General features: G+C 37.5%; 1 protein-coding gene and 1 long non-coding RNA gene across 2 annotated transcripts in view; one reads left to right on the top strand and one right to left on the bottom strand.

Moving 5' to 3' along the window:
- The first annotated feature begins 3,378 nt into the window (after positions 1 to 3,378).
- LOC6033410 (synaptojanin-1) overlaps positions 3,379 to 23,188 on the top strand; it is a 56,620-nt gene continuing 36,810 nt past the window's right edge. The window contains exons 1-2 of the mRNA XM_038257796.1: positions 3,379 to 4,350; positions 14,352 to 14,502. Coding sequence (XP_038113724.1) covers positions 14,376 to 14,502 — 127 coding nt within the window. The 5' untranslated portion in view covers positions 3,379 to 4,350; positions 14,352 to 14,375. The remainder of the gene's footprint in view (positions 4,351 to 14,351; positions 14,503 to 23,188) is intronic.
- On the bottom strand, positions 15,220 to 16,273 carry LOC119767901. The gene is made up of 4 exons (XR_005277779.1): positions 15,893 to 16,273; positions 15,754 to 15,835; positions 15,454 to 15,651; positions 15,220 to 15,393 (listed from the first exon to the last, which is right to left on the bottom strand). It is a non-coding gene; the product is annotated as an uncharacterized LOC119767901 (long non-coding RNA).

The following is a 23,188-nucleotide window of genomic DNA, read 5'->3' as shown; positions in this document are numbered from 1 at the left end:
AAATTAACAGGAACCTCCCGAACGTTGGCAGCCTCTGCTTGGTTGATAGCCTGCTGGATCACCTCCAGCGAACGATCAATATCAGCAGAAGTTTCCGGGTGTTGATCATAGTCGATGTTGCTGTCGACCACTTGCTGAAACTGCTGCCAGTCAACGTTGTGGTAATCTTTCCGGGTTGGTTGCCGCTGCGGAGTAACGGAAGCTCCAACCTCCACAACCACCGGATAGTGATCAGAACTCAACTCTTCAAACACCTCAGGATGAGCCACGTTCTCAGCCATATTGGTAATGAAGAAGTCGATGATTGAGTGATTCCCAGACCGAGCCACCCTCGTTGGACGATCCGGACTCACAACGTTGTAGTATCCGTTTTGCAGATCGTTGTGCAGAATCACTCCGTTCCGATTCCTCCTGCTGTTGCCCCAAACTTCATGCTTCGCGTTGAGGTCACCAGCGATGATGTACTTTGCGCTCCGCCGTGTCAGCTTCTGGATATCGCTCTTCAGTTTTGCTGCTGAACCATCTCTGGAATTCACCTGACGTGGGCAGTATGCAGCAATGAAGAGTACTGGGCCAACCGAAGTGGGAATTTCCACCCCAACAGCCTCGATGATGTCCAGCTTGAAGTGTGGCAGCCGGCGTGGCTTGAGATCACGATGAACAGCGACAAGCACACCTCCTCCTCCAGAGGCGGTCCTATCGAGCTGCGTCGCGATCTTGTAGTTTTGCAGATAAACTTTTTCACCGGGCTTCAGATGAGTTTCCGTGATGGCAGCTACGTCGATCTCCTTCTCGCGAAGAAAATCCACCAGCTCAAAGTTCTTCCTCCTAATGGAGCAAGCGTTCCAATTCAGCAGCTTGAGGGACCTACGATCCATACTGGATGACGAACGAGGTCAGCACTTCAATCTGCTGGGTCTTGGTTTTGCATCCACGCAGTGCAGCGGACATCTGTTTGAAAATATTGAGGAGTTCGGTTGAGGTGTAAAGATCATTACCATTTTCCTCAACTGCTGGTTCTTGGGTTGGTCTTGGCTCCTGGCTGAAGCCCGGTGGTGGCGGTCTCGGCTCCTGGCTGGAACCCGGCCGTGGATGATTCATCTCAGCTCTCTTCCTGGGATCCAACGGCAACGGGACCTGGCGTCGCGGTTGAAGAGGTGGAAAGTTTTGCTCCACCAGGGCTGGAGGAGTTCTACGACGCTGAGGCTGATTCTTCGTCGATGCTTGCTGCCGAATTTTCACGAACTCAGCTCTCTTGGGGCACTTTCGGTCGGTTGACGAGTGCTCACCGTTGCAGTTGAGGCACTTCACCAGCGAATCTTGGATGCACTGGGATGTGATGTGCGCATCGGTACCACATTTGGCGCAACGACGCTTTAGGTGGCAGTTCTTACCTCCGTGCCCGAAACCCAGGCAGTTGAAGCATTGTGTGACGTCACGGTGCACTGGTCGGTATCGCTCCCACGACACGATAATGTTGAAAACCGCTCGGATTGCCTTCAGCTCAGGAAGCGTCGTCGATCCCTTAGCCAAATGCAGCAGGTAGAGCTGGTCACGGTACTTGATGTCTTTGTTGCGTCGGCTCATTTTGTGCACGGCCAACACATCCAGTTTCAAAACTTTTAGCTCGGCAGCTAATTCCTCCACTGGCATGTCGTACAGACCTCTGACGACGATTTTGTACGGCTTATCCATGACGACATCATGGGTAAAGTACTCCGCCTCGTTTTCGGTCAAGTAATCCTTGACCAGTTGATAGTGCTGCCTGGATTGCACCAGCACCTTAAATCCGTCCTGACACAGACGAATGTTGCCTAGGACTTTCCCAGACTTGATGAGTTCAACCAGCCCCGCTCGAAAGTCGATCGTTGCTGCTGATTGCCGCACATAAAAAGGAGGCAGTTTCTCCTTTCGCTGTTTCACTTCATTCTCCTTTGCTTCCGCTACCTGGTCCTCGTCAGGCAGTCCAGCAAACTTGTTGTTCTTCAAAAGTTGCTCCTCGTGCGATGAAGAGTTCTCCTCCTCCTCATCCATCGGTACAGTACCGTCGCTCTTTTTCGTCTTTTTGCTGTTCGATGTCACTTCCAAAAGCACCTTCCTCTTGGAAATCCCCGGTTTTTGGCCATCAGTTGAGGCCTCAACCTTCCTTTTGGAAATTCCCACTTTTTTGCCTGCTTGAGCCGCAGGTAGGGCAATATTGCCGGCGTTTTGCGCCGGGACGCGACGAGTCATGTTGATTCAGACAACCTTCACCAACGAATGCTCGGATAACAATGAACTCCGTGTAAAAAGGGTGGCAAACTAAAAAGTGACCCCGTTCGTTTGACAAAAGTTGGTATCAAACCATCGGGGTTTGAGTGTAGATGCCCAATACGATTACACTTTTTTGTGTAATCGCAGTCGAACTGAAAAAATCGTATAAAAAAGTGCGAAAACGAACTCAGCAAAGTGCGAATTTCAGTTACAGTGTGGAACTCGCATAAAACTGAAAAAATATCGAGTGCGGCACTACAGTTTCAGTTCCAAGATGGCGGCAAAACTCGTGCGGAACTAGCGCGAGTTTCTTCAAACAAACACTTTGACAGCTCTGAGTGCGGTACTCAGTGCGGAAGTAGAACTCAAACAAACGTACCATCAAGGGGTTGGAAACTCTTAGAGCTATAATTATTATGTCAACCAGTATATCAAAATATATGTTAGTATACTTATTATTTCCTTTACATAGCGCCAGTATACTTACCAATATACTGAGAGTATCTTAATATACTAACAGTTTATTGCGTTTCGGTTAGTATACTAACAAGTATACTGGAATATCGTTAATATACTCAGTATTTAAAAAAAAATATTAGAGTTTCCAGCCCCTTGCGTACCATTATTTTCTAAACACATTTGTGTGTTCGAGCAATCAGCACTTTGGCTATAAATTAACTAAATTAAAGCGGTATGCGCACTTCGGAAGGAACCGGTCAAGAAAAAAGTCAAATGGACAGCAGCGGCAGCGAAAGCAAGCCAGAGAGGGTGAAGAAAAGCCCCAAGAAATCGCTCCCTCTACTTTGTTCTGCTGTTCGTAAAGCTGTTCCTTGACCCCTTTCCTTCCGATCTGCATACCAGCCTTAAAGCTCACAGAAAGTGTTTTCGACAGACTCAACGTAATACAAATCGTAAAAAAATTAAATGCGATTGGCCTAGTTCCCGACCAACATTTGACTTGAAATCTTGCTTAAAATCTGTGAAAACGGAGAAAACAAAAAAGCCATAAAATAATAATTTTGAATCAGTAGAATAAAATTTATTTTGAGCAAGTTTTGGGTAACGTGTACCTTTTAAATTGCTCAATCTGTCAAATCCATCACACCTGTAAACGTCAAAGCACTTTGGAAAGTGACAGATGCAAAACTTCCTCACGCAATCAAAATCGTGTAAACAAATTTAATCCTCAATTTTCGGTAAAATTACGCTGATTTCGTTTCAAAATTGTGCAAACCTGTTCAAGAAATGTGTCTCGCCGCGTTCGCGACCCTTTCCACCCGGCCAAGTTCCGTCGCGAGCTAGTTCCGCCGTGTTTTTCTGGTTCCAGTGGCGAACATCAAAATCAGTGCGCGCCCACAAGAAACGAAGAGGACCAGCCGTGCGATCGATTTTTCATTCGCCAAACGTCAAACGAACAGAACGGACCACTTTTACGGCGGTCCACAAATCGGGGTGAAAATATTGTGTGCGCGTCCAGTTCGTCGGATTCCGGGTCGTCGCGCGTGACCATCATGCCCTTTCGCGTCACTTCCCGTTGTGATTAGTTCCGGGGTTTCCGGAAAAAGAGTGTGACGGAGAATGTTCCGGGTGGTATTTTGAGGAGGAAGATTTTTTTTCCTTTCGTGCGCTGGGAAAAGGGCAAAAGGCCATCGTTGGGTGGTGTTGCCACGACGAAGAGAAATTAAGGGGAGGACGTTCGTGGAGGAGATCGGAAGAGACATTCCACGACACGCCACCAACAGCAGCTGCTGCCTGGACCAGGCAAAGGTCGGGACTCTGGACGTGGCGGGGGCTTTGAGGGCTCTTACGTCACTCCAGAAATTTTCTGCTGCATTCCCACGGAACAAGAAGACGGCCCTCTTCTGTGTTTTGTTGTTGTTTTCATTGGAATTATTAAGTGCTGATTGTGTGAAGTTCATGGGAATCACCCCGAGAAAGTTGAGAAGCTAGTTTTGGTGTCGTGTGTGTGCTTGTGTGTCGATTGTCGTTAGGCGAGAAAACCTTGGCGCGGGGGCGTTTAACGTCTGCTTGGAATTATCATCCGTGCGCGGACGGACGGACGGAAGGACGAAGTCCCAACAAAGAAGAAAGCGAAAGGTATGTGCGATAATTTGTGTGTGTTGTGTGTATCATCATGTCATCAATTAGGTTTTACGCCGACTCGATTTGGAGGTTAGAAGGAGTGCACTGTTTACATGGACTTAGCACAGTTCGATGCGGTCGTCGATTTTGTTCGGGGAAATTCATCGACAATCGACGAAGACCATGTAAACAGTGCACACGAGCTGTCAAATGACGTCACGGTGTAAAACCTAATAAAAGGGGTGCATTGTTGCCAAACATTTTTACTCAGCTGACTCAGATAAGGTCTTGTTGTTTTTTTTTTTTTTTTTTAAAGCATTTAGAAAGGGGGACGACGGGACAATAAACGATTTCATTATGTCTTGCGCAATTTCGGAACACCAAACTCCAACATTTTTCCATAACATGATGAAGTTTCCTGAAACTTGTCTCAAATGTCAATCATTAAAAAAAATCATTCCTAACCCTTTACAGATTGTCTTGTTTGTCGAAATTTGAAAGGTTTAAGAACAATTTTGTTATCAAAGTGTCGTCTAAGATTTGAACCTGTTATTTTATTCCATTTCTTGGCATGCATGTAATTTGTAATGTCCCGATGAGACATTGATGTCTATGAAGACTTCAGTAAACTTCCTTTACTAAATTTATTCCAGAAAATGTAGTCAATCGAAACCGAAAAATGAGGCAAATTAGATACATTTTCTTGGCAATCCGGTGGATGTGCCAATTACCAGTCGATTTGTCAGGATGTATACCAACAATCACTATTTTTGGGTTAAAAAATAAATCTTCCATAATCAATTTCATGGGTTTAGGCCCCACTGTGCAAAGTTTAAAGCAGTGCTGTGGAGTCGGCGCACCCGGAGTTGAAATCGGAAGTTTCTGAAAAGTCGGTGTCCCTAATTCTTCAGAAGCCGGTGTTCTGGTCTCTTCAAAAGCTACCCGACTTCACAGCCTTGATTTGAACAAAATACGTATAGGTTACTGCTTTTTATGAATCAATGACAACTTTTAAAAAAGACAAAACTCTCAAGAGCAAACAAAAATTTCACCCAAATCTTGTTACTCGAATAAACTTGACCAATAAAATTGTAGTTTTTATTTATGCAAAGTATTTATTTAATTATTTTATTTTATTATTTCTGGAAATATTTTTTTCAGAATGACCTATTTTTAGTAATTTTCGTTCTTTGCTAGGTTGTTCAAAAATGCAATTTGCAGAAATTTTTCTCTACGAATATATACTGAGCTTGACAATGAAATATAGGTCAACAAAAAATCTTAATCCTAGTTCATTTTGTGAGTGACTTTAAAAGTTTGACCTCGTTTGACAGCTACATTGTCCCCAGTTTTCTGTGGGAAAGTTGCATTTCCTCTCTATACTTTATAAAAATGATTAGTTTTTTGATATGTTTTAGATGACATATTAAAAGGGACAAATATTTCGCTCTTTTAAAATGTTAGTCTTGGTTTAATTTTTTTTAATGTTTTTTTTTTAAAGATCACGAATGGTTCATAACATTGAAAATCGGACCATTAGTTGCTGAGATATCGACATTAGAAAATGGTGGGTTGTTTGGGTGAGACTTAAAAAACATCAATTTTCCTGTTTTTAAACCTTTGCGTGGCAATATCTCAGCAACTAAGGGTCGTATCAACAAAGTCCGAAAAAGCAAAATATGGAGAATATTCTTAGCTTTTCAAAAATATTTTTTTCAAAAGTGGGCAAACATGTGCACTAATTTAAAAAAAAAAAATGAATAACTGCGACTTTTTTCAAAAAAGTTACCTAAAAATGGCTATAACTTGAAAAGGGTGCACTTTATCAACATTTCACTGAAGTACTTTTCAATTCAATTCAATTAGTTTTTATTAGTAAATAATCAATTCACAATTTCGTAATTCTTATAACCTAATAGAGTTTTGGAGTACCTTTCAACTATGATTTGTACTATAGTTCATTTTGATGTAATTGGATATTCTAACAATGGATTTGCCAACAGAAGGAAAAATTATTTAAAAAAAAACCTTCTAAATTTGCTAAGGAAAAGGATAGAGATAGAAAAGCTTAAAACTAGATCACAGTTTGTTTTGTCTTTTGACGTCGAAAACTTCGCTGCACAAGGCAGCTTATCCGTTGTAGATATACTTCATCATAAGCTCACTCAGAGCTTGGAATTGTTCTGCCTTGTTCCGGCAGGCACGAAAGCGCGTGAGCATCTCTCCAGCAAGAGCGAAAAACTCGGGAAGCGTGAAGAGATCATCTCCGGTAACGTCTGCTTGTCCCGGTGAAGTACCGCTCCCAGAAGCGGCTACTCTAGCGTACGAACCTCCCCAACCGGGAGGGAACGCTGGGTTGGTCGATGGAACCGCTCCGCCGCCAGCTGCTGCAGCGTTCGTGCTCGAAGTCTTTGGAGGTTGGCGGGACGCTGGCGCTTTCTTCTTCTTGTCCTGCTCCTCGAGGTACTTTTTCCGCGCGGCACAGCCACGGAAATTCGCCGTGTGGTTTCCACCACAGTTCGCACACTTGACGCGCGCTTTGTGCTGCTGGGCGTTTTCCCCAGCTGGTCTTTCCGCGGAAGATTGCACCTTTCGGTGAAGTGGGTCTCACCGCACTTAACGCACCGGGGCGGAAGATTACAGTTTCTTGAACCGTGTCCGAATTTTTGACAGCGGTGGCATTGCGCTGCGTCGGTCGGATTCTTCGTGTAGAATCGCCACGTCACGAAGAAGCCGTCCAGTGCTTTGATCTGCCGTAGGTCCTGGATTTTGACCGACCCACGATCGAAGTACAGGAGGTACAATGTGTACGTACCTGTCACCGTTGTCGATTTCGAGAGCACCTTAACCTCTCGAGGCTTAACCTTGACGCCCGACAGGTGTTCTTCCAGGTCGGAGATCGGGCGGTCCGGATATCCCTGAAGGACGATCTTCACTGGGACCTTCTCTGCTGGGTCAAATGTGAAGAATTTGAAGTTTCGCAACTTCAACTTCTTCACTACCAAGTCGAAATTCTGTTTTTATGCGTAATCACTTGCACCGAAGTTTTACTAATTTTAAGACAATATTGGAGTCCCTCAAGCAACTCGTCAACATCGTCCGCCAACGTATCCAAAACAAAAATTGGAGGTGGTCGTCGTTCCTTCGGAGAGTTACACTTTTTCTGCTTTCTTGCTTGCGCGCAAGTTCATCATCGTCATCGTCGTCGCCAGCACTGCTGCTGTCACTGGCGGTGTTGTTTTCTTCTCCACTCAGCATCTCAAATTCGTTGCTGGTGGGAACGTTGGAAGTGGTTGTTGTCGTAGTGCTGGTGGACTGCTGCTGCTGCTGCTGGTCGGAAGTACTTCCGGATGCCCGGGTCGATTGTCTCGTCCGTACTGGGGACTCACGTGGACGGTGTGACACGTGTAAAAAAGAAGGATCGGTGACGTCACCGGGCACGCTCCCGTGCGCGATGGCGGTCGATGCGGCGTTGGTATGTTTACCTTTCTGCACTCTGCCGGTAGATGAACTTCGCGGGTTTTTCGAGGCCGCACTCGAACTGCCACGGCCACGGCCGGCCCTTGGCATGCTGGAGCAGCAAACTCGCGGGTAAACACTGTTAATTACGGCGAAAAAAACGAAAAGTTTGAGGAGCTCCGAACAGTTGACTGTTGCTGGCTGGTGTTGCCAGTCCCGATGAAGTACTTTTTGATTGCAAATTTGATTTTAAATCGAAAAATGACGTTGACATTTTTTGCGAAATTGGCAAAAATAAATCAAAGTTGCGTATTTTAATTACAAAAAAAAAATAGTACCCCAACAAGTATAGGTCATCGCTGAAATTTTGAAGTTATCGCAATTTTAGCGAAAAAAGTTGATTTTTTGCCGATTTCGTACGCCACTTTTACACGGCGCTCACGCACAATATCAAAACAAACGTTTGTTAGTGTGTGTGAACTCCGTGTAAAAAAGGTGTCAAACTTAAACGTGAGTACACTCATCCCTCATATTCGGAACAGTTTACAGATCGGCCAATGTTCAATAAATCATAACAAATCGATAATTGAACATAATGATTAGCTTTTACCTTCATTTGAAAGCTACTCTTGCGATCTATCGAAAGCTGTATCGAACAACTGCAAATTTTAACTTTTATATCAAGTTTTTAAAGAAAAACAACAATCACAAATTCGGAACACTTTTTTCTTACGGATGTAAACAAACTTTGATTCTCTCTTGGAGTACATATTTTTAACAAAATAATGACTTCACTCACTGAATTCAATGAAACTCAAGCTTAGTGATGTTTTATGAATGGTCTGATAACTTTTTTTGTGAAAATATCAGTTTAATCCAGGTGTTCCACAATTGTGGGAGGCACAATAACATTCCACAATTATGGAACAGGCAATTTGGAGGCAGTGTTTTGCTGAGGCTCTGAATAAAATAGTCTCGAAATGCAGTTTTTTGTCCCAAAAGAACTACTTTTACTTGTGAAATAGCAAAAGAATGTCCAAATAAAGGTCCTAAAAATAGCAGGGGCGCCAGAAAAAATGCATTTGGCATACTATTCACAAAATTGTTCCGAATTTGTGGGTGTTCCGAATATGTGGGATGACTGTAGTAGATTTTGCCCTGGGCGAAAATTGGATCGCAAGGTTTTTCATGACCCCAAAAATCGCCCACTTTATTTTATTGAAATAATCTTTGGTCAACATTTAAAACAGATGAATCTCTAGAATTTCACGAAATTTAGACATGCAGTGAAGCAATGAATTATTCATTTACATTATTTTCGGACAAAATGAGTTGTTTACTCTCATTTACATTATTACCCGCTCTAGTCGGAATTGACAAAAAATATCCCGGCTGTAAAAAGGCTTTTTTTTGAAGTGCTTATAAAAACTTGATAAACAATAGAAATTCATTAGAAAAGTTTCAATCAGAGCTAGAAATGAATGAATATGTAAACCTGCATAATAAATTCAAGGTGGGTGGGTGAAAACTGGGTTCTCTACCCTATTTGTTCAAAATATCGTATTAACTTGGCCAAAACAAAAACTCCTTTATACCTTTATATTTAAATTTTGCGGGGAATCGCTAATCTTTTACGATTCGTTACAAACAGGGGGGGGGGGGGTCAAAAATCCCGAATTTTGCGTTACGTAATAAAAGAACGCTCCCAAAGAGACCGACTCTATCTTTTTTTTACTTGTCCTAACCTAAACCCACAACTTTGCCAAAGACAAACAGAAAATTTCATCTTAGGAAATACGTATGTTTTAGAATTTTTTTGTTAGTGTTTTTGTATGAACATTAAACATCCGTCAACATTTCGTCGTTGTCGTGCTATCTTGAGCCAAATTGAAGTAAGAACGCTATTTTGTGCTGCTCAAAATGCCTCACCCTTTGCCCTTCACAGATCCTCCAATTTCAATCTTGTCGTGCTATTTTTACACACCTTGAAAATTGCTGTAAGTGCGACAATTGGCTAAAGGAATTTCAGGTCAGAACGCGTTTGACACACGTAAATGCACAACTACCGTAAACATTTCAAATGATAACTCGGTTTTTCAAACATTAAAACGCGACGTGCGGCAAGATAGCACGACAACGTCGATTTGAAAAAACGAAACCAAAAAAAAAAACGATGTGACTTCTTCCATTGAAGCAAACTGATACAAAACCAGAATCAATTCTGAAACATTTTGCCGCAGAATTCCTCTGCATAAAGGGCACAATCCTTTTCCCATCTGGAAGCGGCAAAGCGAAGCAGATGTATCAGAAAAGCTCTTCCATGTTTGCAGCGGCAATTACTTGAAGGTAATCCTCCAGGGCTTAGAGCTGTAGCAAAAAGTATGCTGCGTCTCTCTCAGGTGTTACATGCATACGACAAATTGAGAGCAATGTCGTAGATGACATTTTTGTAAGTTTTTTCTTGGCAAGAAAAGTTTGTGACTCTGAATGAGTTTATTTATAGCTGCACAGCCGGCAACACTGCCCCATCAAGTGGTATATAATTACCATTTATTAGTCGTGGGAAAATGGCCAGGTCGTGAGATAGCCCACAGAACGAACGAATGACCAGATCAAAAGGTAATCCCAAACTCTGGGGGGGTTCTTCACTTCTTTTGCTTGTGGTTGGCGCACTGGAGCTGGACTCCCCCTCACACACCTTAGCTGTTTTTATTTTTGTTTTTGTCTTCTGTTGAAGATGTCTGCATATCCAGAGAAATAAAAAAAGAGCGATGATGCTCATAATTAGTACCATCATCCATCGTTTGGTCGTTTGCAGACGTGGCGCGATAATCATATGGGCTTCTCGAGGGCATTCTGCTGTTTTGTGTTTGTCTGTGGCTGGAATATATAACACATTTAGAATGTGACCAATTTTTAAGGAATACTTTGTAGTTTTTACGAATTGCTTCTTGGAAAATCTGCCGAAATTTTTATTTAGCAAAAAAGAAATCCATTTGATTTTTTTTTCAGAATCAGAATATTTTTTGAAAATATGATCTTTTTCAAAAATAGAGTAGACACGAAGTTTTTGAAAGAATATCGTTGATATTTGTCATGATTTATCCTTCGATAAGTCGCGTTTTCAGCTTCTCTTACAAACATCCTTACGAGAACCATTCACAAAGTACTCAAGTGCGACTGATGAAAGGTTAATCAAGGTCATAACAATTATTCCTCCAAGTATTTGTCCCTTTTGAAAAAAAAGCAAAATGAATTTATAAAAATGCAATTTTAAGGAGGTACAGGGTTGTTACGGACGGTGCGGATCTGGCGCGGATTTGCTGGCTAATTTTGCTCAGGCGCGGATTTCACGCGGATGGCATTTTTGATAAATAAATTAATTGAGAGAGATAGAATTACTTTCAAGTTATTACGATAAATATTATCAGGAATAACGATAATTTGAGTGCAAGAATTTCATAATTTTTATTAATTGAATATTCTTCTGAAAATGTTTGTTTGTATTTTCTTAGTACGAAACGTCGAAAAATGAAGATGAAGATTATGTAGAAATTATTTTTTATATGTTTCTTGTCATTTCTTAACATCTCCGGCTCTGAATATTTTATTTCTTTTAAGTTTTGAGTAATGATTTTCAATCTTATTTATTTTTAATTTTATACTGGATTTATTCAATTTTTAATTTTGTAAATCAAATATTACAAACTTTTCCCGAAGATATAGACATTAGAATGTGTAACAAAAACTATTATTGGGGCTTGTCCTGGTGGGCGCCAAATATGAGCTTGATTGGACGCAACAGAAGCTGGCCTCCACTTTCGAATTTTGGAATGGAATTTAATCGGTAGAAATATTTTTTTTCTAAATTTAAATATTCTTGGCGAAAATAAAAAGATCAGAACATTCCAAATAAAAGCTTCAGAAATTCAAAAAATCGAAAAAAAATTGTTTTAATAGTTTTTATTATAACAAAAAAAATCAAAATACATTTTAATTTTTCTCCGAAATTTCTAAAATCGTAATTTAATCTGAATCTGAATTTAAATAAAATCAGAAATTTCGAAATTCAAAATTTTAGCAATCTGAAATTCAAAAAACCAAAAATTTGAGTAAACAAAAATTTGAAGATTTAAAAAAAATTCTAAACAATATAGAAAAAAAAATTCTCAAATCTAAAATAATTTTAGTATTCTTAAGCTTATAAGTTCTAAAATTCCATATTCTAAAATCCTAAATTCTTAAATTTTAAATTCTTAAATTCTTAAATTCTTAAATTCTTAAATTCTTAAATTCTTAAATTCTTAAATTCTTAAATTCTTAAATTCTTAAATTCTTAAATTCTTAAATTCTTAAATTCTTAAATTCTTAAATTCTTAAATTCTTAAATTCTTAAATTCTTAAATTCTTAAATTCTTAAATTCTTAAATTCTTAAATTCTTAAATTCTTAAATTCTTAAATTCTTAAATTCTTAAATTCTTAAATTCTTAAATTCTTAAATTCTTAAATTCTTAAATTCTTAAATTCTTAAATTCTTAAATTCTTAAATTCTTAAATTCTTAAATTCTTAAATTCTTAAATTCTTAAATTCTTAAATTCTTGAATTCTTAAATTCTTAAATTCTTAAATTCTTAAATTCTTAAATTTTTTAATTCTTAAATTCTTAAATTCTTAAATTCTTAAATTCTTAAATTCTTAAATTCTTAAATTCTTAAATTCTTAAATTCTTAAATTCTTAAATTCTTAAATTCTTAAATTCTTAAATTCTTAAATTCTTAAATTCTTAAATTCTTAAATTCTTAAATTCTTAAATTCTTAAATTCTTAAATTCTTAAATTCTTAAATTCTTAAATTCTTAAATTCTTAAATTCTTAAATTCTTAAATTCTTAAATTCTTAAATTCTTAAATTCTTAAATTAAATTCTTAAATTCTTAAATTCTTAAATTCTTAAATTCTTAAATTCTTAAATTCTTAAATTCTTAAATTCTTAAATTCTTAAATTCTTAAATTCTTAAATTCTTAAATTCTTAAATTCTTAAATTCTTAAATTCTTAAATTCTTAAATTCTTAAATTCTTAAATTCTTAATTCTTAAATTCTTAAATTCTTAAATTCTTAAATTCTTAAATTCTTAAATTCTTAAATTCTTAAATTCTTAAATTCTTAAATTCTTAAATTCTTAAATTCTTAAATTCTTAAATTCTTAAATTCTTAAATTCTTAAATTCTTAAATTCTTAAATTCTTAAATTCTTAAATTCTTAAATTCTTAAATTCTTAAATTCTTAAATTCTTAAATTCTTAAATTCTTAAATTCTTAAATTCTTAAATTCTTAAATTCTTAAATTCTTAAATTCTTAAATTCTTAAATTCTTAAATTCTTAAATTCTTAAATTCTTAAATTCTTAAATTCTTAAATTCTTAAATTCTTAAATTCTAAAATTCTTAAATTCTTAAATTCTTAAATTCTTAAATTCTGAAATTCTTAAATTCTTAAATTCTTAAATTCTTAAATTCTTAAATTCTTAAATTCTTAAATTCTTAAATTCTTAAATTCTTAAATTCTTAAATTCTTAAATTCTTAAATTCTTAAATTCTTAAATTCTTAAATTCTTAAATTCTCAAATTCTTAAATTCTTAAATTCGCAAATTCTTAAATGTTTTTCTTTTTAAATTCTTAGTTCTTAAATTCTTTAATTCTTGAAATTCACAATTTTTGAAGCCCTATTTTATGTAAGAGATTTTGAAATTATGAGAAGACATTATTTTAAATATCGGAAGTTAAATTTCTGTCGGAGTGAAATTTTAGCGAGGATTTTGGATTACAAACTGTATAAAAATTCTTAGATTTTGAATATTTAGACTTTTGAAATTTAAAATTTCATCATATTATAATTTTAGATTTGGATTAAATTTTGAGGTTATATTTTTGAAGTTAAATTTTTAGGTTTTTAAATATTGTATTTTCTTTTTTGAAGATTTTTTTCATTACTTTCTTTTGGAGCCTTTAAACATAAAACGATTTTTTTTAATCAAATACTTTGGCTCGGATTTTTTTTTCGACTCTCCCGTAACAACCCTGGAGGTATTACATCACATCAAATATTTTTTAACAAATCTTTACTTAGTATGACAGTTTGTTTTCCTGTCAAACGTATTTGTAAACACGTTCGAGCGAAAGACAAACTGTCGATTTGAAGTAGTGTAATACCTTCTTTAGATTGATCTTTTTATTTCTGTTTGGAAACATCACAGACACCAAAGCGGCCAGATCTACTATGCAATGTTTACTGCAGAGATGATTCGTGAATTGAGTTTAGCTTGAGCAAGTTCAGCATGATTATCGTTAGGATTGCATAAATCGTTGAAAGCACCATTCTTTGATATGAGTTGGTGATCCACAAGTTCGAAAATCTGACCTCCTTTTTCTAAAACCTAATTATTACATGGTGAAAAATCTGAAAAATTAAAAACCTCAAATTTAAATTTACATCTCGTTTGTGTGCGAGTGAATGACTAACAAGCATCTTTATTTTTCTTCTTGACTATCCGTTACAGCTCCATTAAACCGACTGCTCCACGATGGCCATGTCCAAGGGATTCCGCGTGCTCGAGAAATCGAAACCACCTTCGCCGCACAGCGTACTGCTGGAGCACCGGAACAAATCGGAAACGCTGCTGTTCGAGTCGCAGGCCGTGGCCGTGCTCTGTGAGTATTCATATTTCGAAATCGACGCGCGGATCGTAAAAGAAGCGACTATACCTAACCTAATACCTACACTCTAAGTCCATTAGGTAATCGACCCGGCGGGGGGTCTGTTTTGGTTCTTTTGCCGATGATGGGCTTGGGTGGAAAAGCAAAAAAAAAATCACTTTCGCTTTAGACAAGGTTACTACACAGAAAAAAAAAATCGGGTAAATTTACATCATTTATGATGTACCAAAAGTGCACGTCATTAATGATGCTAATTTACATCAACTACAACTGAAATTTACATTTCTTCCAACGTAAACGTGCCAAACAAAAAGCGCTTCGAAAACATGTAAATTTCCGATGAAAATGATGTAAATTTAGCAAACCCGAAATTTTTTTTTTACTCCGTTGAATTTTAAATCTGATGTAAATTTCAACTGCATTTATAGCCAAATATTGGTTTGAAAGACGTTCTTTTATAAAAATTTCTAATCAATTTAAGAACTTGACTTCATTTAATCTGTTCTTATTATTGACTAGAAAAGACAAAAGAAGATTCAAACTGATGTTGGCTAAAGTTTGAAAAGTATCAGATTTAAAATTCAACGGAGTGATATAAAATTAGACTAAATAGTTTAAAAGTGTTAGCTTTATGATTCTGAAATTTGTGATTATAACTCTGCGGAATGGGAGAAGAAATTTTAAAAATATGCATTACTTACACGTCTGCCAACAGATTCAAATCTCACAAGTGTCGCGATCCCCTTCAGTGCCTTGGTCAAAATCCGTCCACTTGCTCCCGCTCGTTGTTCCCAATTTTGGCTAGGAAGTCCACCGCGATCTGCACGTGCTCGAGCAGTTCAATCATATGTTGGAACTAAACTAGTGAGGATGGACATGGACGACCTGCAACAAGAGAATATAAATTCATCAATTTTATTTCAAGTCGTTAAAAATTTGTCCCACCTGTTAAACTGAAACTGTTAGCTTCATGGAGGTGCCCGTTGGCGCGACAATTTCAAGTTATTGTTAGGCGATCCAGTGTTGACACTGGCCATGGTGTATGTTTGCGAAGGCTCCATCGCTTCAAGCAGCAAGACGTTCTTCGACGACCTCGGCGGTAGCCAGATCCAGACTGTTTTGAGCAGCCTTGTTCATCAGTTACTAGAATTGAATCATTTCTTAAACCATCATATCGTCTAAAGGCAGCAACTTCATGTTGCTAATCTGCTGTTTTGGCAGTTGATATTGTTGACGGATACTTACCAAGTTTCCTTCCAGTTGAGCGACGTTGCCCAGCAGCAGATTTGCCAAATATTAGTCGCCCACGCGCCGCTCACGCGCTGTGCTGCAAACAGAAAATATTTTTAAACAACTGAAACAGTATTTTCGTGAAGGTTCTTACCTTGGTCGTTGTTTTACGGGTTGCAAAAACCTTGTTCGGCAGAGTACACTTTGCCAAATCGACCACTTTCACGTTAATTCTGTGCTCCAACAGCAGTTCCGTCATTTCATTGTGGCAGGCGCCACTGCGCCACTGCGCTAACCCGCCCTTTCCAGAGTTGTGCTCCGCCGCGTTGACCATCTGAACTCGTCATCCGAACGCGGTTGTACGCGGCGGCAAAATGTTACGGATCGCGACTCTTTACCATCATTGGATTGAGGCTCCAGCAGTTGGCACAGCAAATTTCGATTCCGAGGATGAATCCTGCAAGATCTTCGGTACGTTTTCTGTACACAAAGCAGTAATCCGCCGCGGCCGCGGTAATATTTTCACTCGATTTTGTTTTTGTTTTCTTTATGACCACTTTTGACAACAAAACTCAATGACCTGTCATGTTGTAGACTGGTTTTCCGTGGTGGCCCAGGATTTGTGTCGGAGTTACGACTAATCAAAATTGGGTAGGGGAAGAAACAATATTTTTATAGATTTTTATCTTTGTTGGACCCAAAACAGAAATAATGATTGGCTGAGTTAGTTTTCGCACTTTTGCATAGGAAATCAAGTGATAGAACCAAAAAAGTGCTGTATCATGGGATGGGATGGATGTCTTGGGGCCTAAGAACAAATTTAAATAATTAAATTTTGGTGATATTAGATTGCCCAATATTTTTTATCAATTTCAAGTCAACGCTGCCAACCAGGGTTGCCATGTCAAAATTTTAAAAATACATAAACACATAAACTTTGAAAAATATTTGCAGCGTCCTTACTCCGTGCTCACATTTCTCTTTCTAGTTTGGTCCTAAAATTTAGCTTAAATGTATGATATTATTATTATCAACGATCAAGCTTATTTTTCTGTGGTCCTTTGTAACACATTGCACGACCGCAAAGGATTTAAAATGGATTTTTATTATTTTTTCAATTAACTGTGCGGCCCTCCTGACAAAAAGCATCCTACTTGATAGGAACCAAGGGGACTATAGTTGATACATCGTAAAATATTGTTTTTGCAATTCCGTCGTGAAACTACTTACTTTTCCTGTCATTCTTGAACGACGAAATAGCCTACTTTACTTGTACCAAAAATAACAGAATCGAATAGCAACACCACAGAGTAATCCAGAGGGAGCAGTCCGAACAAAAGTCATCAAATCTTATGGCTGCGTTACGAGTTTACCCTTTGGAATCGTAGCGGCGTTATGGGTTTCCCGATGAAAAATTTCATCATAGTAAACTCATGCTTTTTTTTCGATTTGTTTGTTTTGACAAGTGCTGAGCATGGATGGCATGGAAAAATGTCATCTGTTCAAAGTTTCTTTAGAACATTAAAAAGCAGGACACTTCTAGCAACTGTTAGAAGACGACCACATAAAGTGAAGTTTTTGTGATTTGACCTTTGAATCAGGTGGAGTCGTACATCCAAGGGTCCAAATTTATCCTCATCAGACGCTGAAGTTTATTTTTTTTGGTTCCATCCCAACAGCACTGGGACAAACCGAACATTAAAGGGAGGGGGGGAGGTATGGGCGTCATGAATGCCAGCAGAAACCTGCAGGCTGTTTCGTTTCCAACATCCGAATGCACGGGAGACATAATGAAAATTTAACACATTTATAGTCCTTGTTCTAGTCCCGCAAATTTGGGAGTCAGTGCATCAATTCAGCCCAGGATTAGGATAATAAATTGAAGTAAACTAAAGCAAAAAGCATCGATCGACTCAACATAACATATATTTCTGGTGGTATGGATCGTCACTCCTCGAAGAAATAAACTGAAAATATTAATATAAAAATAAATTGGTGAATTCGACTATTTGCTCTACCTGTCCACGTAAAATCACGACAAAGTGGTCGGTCACAAGGGTAAACTTTAAGTTCCGACTTCAATGGATCAGTGAACCGCAGCAGCTCCAGAAATCTTGTTCAAAATATTCACTCAATTTTATTCTCAACAAATCACAACCAACGTTCTGGAAATATCACATGCATTCTTTTTGATTAAATTTATCGCCTTAAAAAAATCACAGTGTTGATTTTGGAAATGTGAAAACTTTGACAGTTTACAGAAGTCATTTGAACCTAAGAGCTCTTAGATCTGAACGCTTGAAAAAAGTAACGCCTCAAATGTCAGTTTGCCTCAAGCGTTACGCCAAGCAAAAGTTTTGCTGAAGGGGGGATGTACCACGATGTACCACGTAACGCAACCATAAATTAAATGCCAGTGCTCCCTCTGGATTACTCTGTGGCAACACTTTTCAAAATAAATGCTGAAAAGTTCTACTTTTCAGCACTGAAATGGGTGCTGAAAAGTTGAACTTTTCAGCACTTGTTTCGAAAATTAACACTTTTCAACATTTTTTTTGATTCAAACGATTTATTGACAAAATACATGAAAGTTTTACATAAAATTTCACTCAATGCGTGTTTTTCGGAATTGCAAAAAATGTTGTATGGAACTCGTTGCAAAACTTGATTTTTTCAGCACTCTTCGTATTTATCCAACTCGGTGAACCTCGTTGGATAAATGTACGACTCGTGCTGAAAAAATCCTCTTTGCAACTTGTTGCATAAACTACTATTTGTTACTTTTTTGCATTAAAATGGAAAAAAGTGATCAGAACTGGTTTTCAATCTTTTTTAAAGTTGTTGTACATAAAAATTGGCATAGGGCTTTAGGACCCTATTTCTCGATTAAAAAAGTAAAAAATTAAATGTACACATTACTTTTGCAGTAGACATACCTACTCAGTTTTGTATAAACGCTCTTCATGTCGGAGTTCATTTATGGCATGCCAACTTTTGCGTGCAGTCCGAACTCCGACAATCTTGATTCCTTTTCTTCGGTTGCTTTGATTTGGGTTTCAATCTGTCAAACTGATAATATTTGCTTTTGTTCAAAATAAAGATAAAATTTCATTCATTTATGTAGTGTGAATAATCTGAAATTTACAAGTTTATTTTGTGGTCAAGTTATCAAAAGTAAGTAAATTTATTAACAACACATATTTGGTTAAGTATCTGGTGTTTTGAAACGAATTAAGGTTGAAAATTTTACGCAGAAATTTTCAACTGCTAACCCGGGATGTCGATCAGACGCTTACCCATGGTGGAGCTACCTTTCATTGCCAATAACGGAACGTCAACGGCGCGGCTGTGAACATTGTCCCTGGTGGATCTTCAAGCTGATCACCGAATTGAACCCGCTTGAGAAGAACAAGGAAGGAAGTTCCGAAATGCCGGCAAGAAGAGTACAATAATTATTGTACTTCAACATCCGGATCCTTTTGCTAAGTTGAAAGGTAAGTTTGACCTGTGGAAATTACTTTTTAAAACAAATTTACAGATGCACTTTCTGCAAACGTCTGGTCTAGTGCTGACAGAGCTTTTTACAACCCTAAAATCAAATTTTAAACTACAAACGGTTAACAAAAAACCATTTACATGGGCCAAAGACGAAGTGTAAACATTCTATCCTGCAAGTTCCTAATGTAAACAAAAGTTGGCTTTGTAGCAACGCGGATGAGCATCGGCGCTACAACAGGCTTGAGCACGATACACTCTTTGTTTACACTTTTGTTTTGCTTGAGTTCCAAGCAAAAATATATGTTTACCATTCGAAAAGGAAACTTACCAACAAAACAATGTTTGTGGTTGGGTTTGTTTAAGCCAATCGACATTTGTCTGACAATCGAAAGCACAAACATATTAAAAAAGCAAACATCAAATCTGGACTATTTTTGATCAGGTCCTAAACTAATGTAAACAGTGAGTGTATCCCGCATATTACGGTGGACACTGACATAAGGTGTATCCTCTTGCACCACAATCAATGTTTACATTTGTTTATAGAACCTAATAAAAAAAAGTCCAGAAATGTTGACGCCGGTACTTCAAAACACTTCCACTCCACTACGCACCAAACACAACAATGAATCAATTCGGTTGAATTCCGCTTTGGCTGTCATTCGCAAAACAAACTTGCAATTAAAATTAAAATGCTTTTTGGTTTACATTTACAAAAAAATTACATCAATCAATTATTTACATGTTTTTCATATTTTCAAATTTCAGATTTTCAAAAATAAAAGCTGATTTACAAGAGATTCGTTCATTACATTCAATCTCATTTTACATGGAGGCTGTTTAAATGCAATACAACACTTTACATTGATTCTCAAATTTACATTGAGCATGTTTACAAGTGAAACACGGTTTCAGTGTCGGGTAAATTTACACTTTTTTTTCTGTGTAGAGCGTGGCACTTTTGTTTTGCAGTGTTTTAACTTTTGCGTTGATGAGAAGGGTTGAACGAAAATAATTAAGCCTGAAGAAAAACATCAAACGGAATCGATTTCGTTGGGTTATAGTCAAAACGAGACCTGTAACGCATTGCAGGTTATTGATTGTATGCTATTTATAAATGTTGGTCAAACATTGATTTGTCGACCGCAGGGAACATGAAAACTATCAAATCTGTATTCAAACAAGATTGCAAGCAAGGTTTTCCACAATTTCAAACTATTTCAAACAAAGCGATTTTAAAATATCTAAAGCAACATTTGGAAAGAACGCTGGAACCATCCATAAACAACGTAGACACTTTTTGAAATCTTTTTTTTCGGAATTCTGTGTAAGCCATCAAATCGTGCGTTTGATTTAACATAAAAGTCTCTTTGACACCAAATTGCCAAATCATTACCATTTCAGGCTGCACATTATTGAAAAGTCGGGGAAACTTTTTTTCAATTTCGTGTGAGTTGGTGGAGAATTACCCATTTACGTTTGAGCAATTCTCTACGAAATCGGCCGATTTCGACCATTTTTTTGATGTTTTTGCCTTTCCTACTAAAGAAAGGTATAGTGTTTGCTTTTGGCTCCGACGCCAAATCAAGCTTCGTTCCCAAATCATTTCTCGAGAAATATTCATTCGAAAAATCTGCAAAAAATCATGGACGATCGATTTTCGACGCCCGATCGATTGACAATGACAGAATTCGTCTACCTCCAATATCCGAATTTTGGCGCTTAATTTACTGTAGAGCACGCGTGACGTCCGTGTGTGGTAAAAAGTGCTCAATTTTGTGGTAGGGGTTTCTCAGAGCCCACATTATGGATTTAAGCTCTCTTGGGCGCATTTGAAAGGGGATGTGCTGAACCTGAACCAGTTCCATACCAAATTTGAATTTATCCATTTTTTATGGGGACTCGGAGTGTGTTTTCACCAAATCAGGCGGTTTTCAAATGAAAATTCGGTCGAAAATTGAAGTATTGAAATCGTTTGTTATTATTTTAATTGCATTTTTCAAACATTACGAACATCGCAAATTGTGAGCTAATTCTCTGTCTCAAAAACAATGTGTTCTGATTTAAAAAATCGAAAATGCTTGTGTGCGAGCACAGTTTACAACCGGCCATGGCAAATGGGGCAAAAACCAGCGCTTTTCAGTTATATGAAAAAATATGGTTGAGTTTCGAATTGTATTATGAATGGACCATTCTTTATATTGCTATTTCTTTGAAAAAAAAAATAAAAAAAAATCAACTGCCGTTAACTTCCTTTTGTAAGAAAGGCTCTATCTCACCCCAGGTGGGATTAAATCGGGTTTTTTTTATTTGGCCCTATGGCCAAATAAGCTACTTCGTGTCATTGGTTCACCCATACAAGTCTCCATACAATTTTGGCAGCTGTCCATACAAAAATGGTACGTAAATATTCGAAAATCTGTAATTTTTGAACGAACTTTCTGATCTATTTGATTTCTTCGGCAAAGTTGTAAGTATTGTTGAGGACTATTTAGAAAAAAAAGGTACACGGAAAAAATGCCCAATTTTATAATCAAAAATTTTCCCTCAATTTCTCAAAATCAGTATTTTTTGATTTTCGAGATTTTTTCATATGTCCCAGGGGACAAAAAAACCTAATTTTGACCTAGTTTATAGCTGTAAGCCCATACATCCAATTGAAATGTGGTCAAAGACAAACTTATGGAAAATTGGACGAGCTTTTCGGTAAAAATATTTTCGAGACTGAAAAATCTAGTCTGTTACAAAGAAATTGCCAAAAACCATCAAAAACCCTATTTTTTCAACATTTTTATTTCTAAAACCGCTGTAACTTCACAAGGATTGGACTGAACAATGGTCAATATGGAGACTTTTATGTAAAATTGTCTGGAAAATCAATTCTCACTATCGGTTTTTGCAAATTTTGATGTTTAGCGCCCTTTTGAAAAAAAAAAACAGTTTCAGTAAATGATTTTTGTATTTTTTTTAAGTCAGGTGCTCCATCCTGCATTTTTCGTGAGTCTTTTTGTTACATCTTAGGCTATCTTCACAAAAATTTTGAACGAAAAAAAATCGTGGGCTCACCTTCAAATTTGACTTGTAAACTTAAAAATCAAAAAATCTCATAAAAATGGAGTGTTTTTTTCTTTCAGTGTATTTTTTCGGAAAGCCCGTCAAATTTCCTACAAGTTTGTCTTTGAACACTTTTTGATACGAAGCAACGGCTTGGAGATACAGCAATATTTAAGTTACGAAATACAAAAATATTGAACACACTTACGGCCTTCTCAAATGTCATTATCGAGTGTAACTGGCTCCATATACACAAAAATGGCTTATATGAGCGTAGGATAACATGTCTACAAAGTTTCATTGAAATCGGAGACGGTTGAGAAAGAAGTACCTAAAAATTCCTGTTTTGGGCTGGAATTGCTCGAGAGTTTTTTTTTTTTTTAAGTCCAATAAACCAAATTGGGCGTTTTTGAAACCGCCTTGAGTCAGGGATATTAAAAACACCCAAAAAGCAAAAACTAAAAATTTGGTTTATTGGACCTTTTTTTTAAAAAAAACTACAGAAGTACTTTACAGATTTTTTGATAAAGGGCCCCATTTTCAAAATATAGCCACCGAAAGTTTGATTTCAGTGAAATATTTGCAGTTTTTCGTTTTAAAAAAATAGTGACCATTGTTGGAAATATTTCCAAAAACGAATATTTTTTCAAAAATTCATAACTCGGTGGCAGAAGATTTACTGCTCCAAAGTTGCGGGTTTTTGTCCCCTGAAACATATCTAATCTAATCTAATCTAACCCTAGCGCAGCCAGTCTTTCGATGGCATCCTGGAGAATGCCTTAGGTTGATTGACGCCTAGCATCTTCTTGTCATTATCAACATTTGCAGTGCGCCATTGCATTAGAATGCATTGAAACATCTCAAACGTCGAAGCGGCCAGGCCAACTGCGTAAAGTTA

The sequence above is a fragment of the Culex quinquefasciatus genome, chromosome 2 (assembly GCF_015732765.1).
Source record: "Culex quinquefasciatus strain JHB chromosome 2, VPISU_Cqui_1.0_pri_paternal, whole genome shotgun sequence".
Taxonomy (NCBI): Eukaryota; Metazoa; Arthropoda; class Insecta; order Diptera; family Culicidae; genus Culex; species Culex quinquefasciatus.
This window is presented reverse-complemented; position numbering and strand designations above follow the sequence as displayed.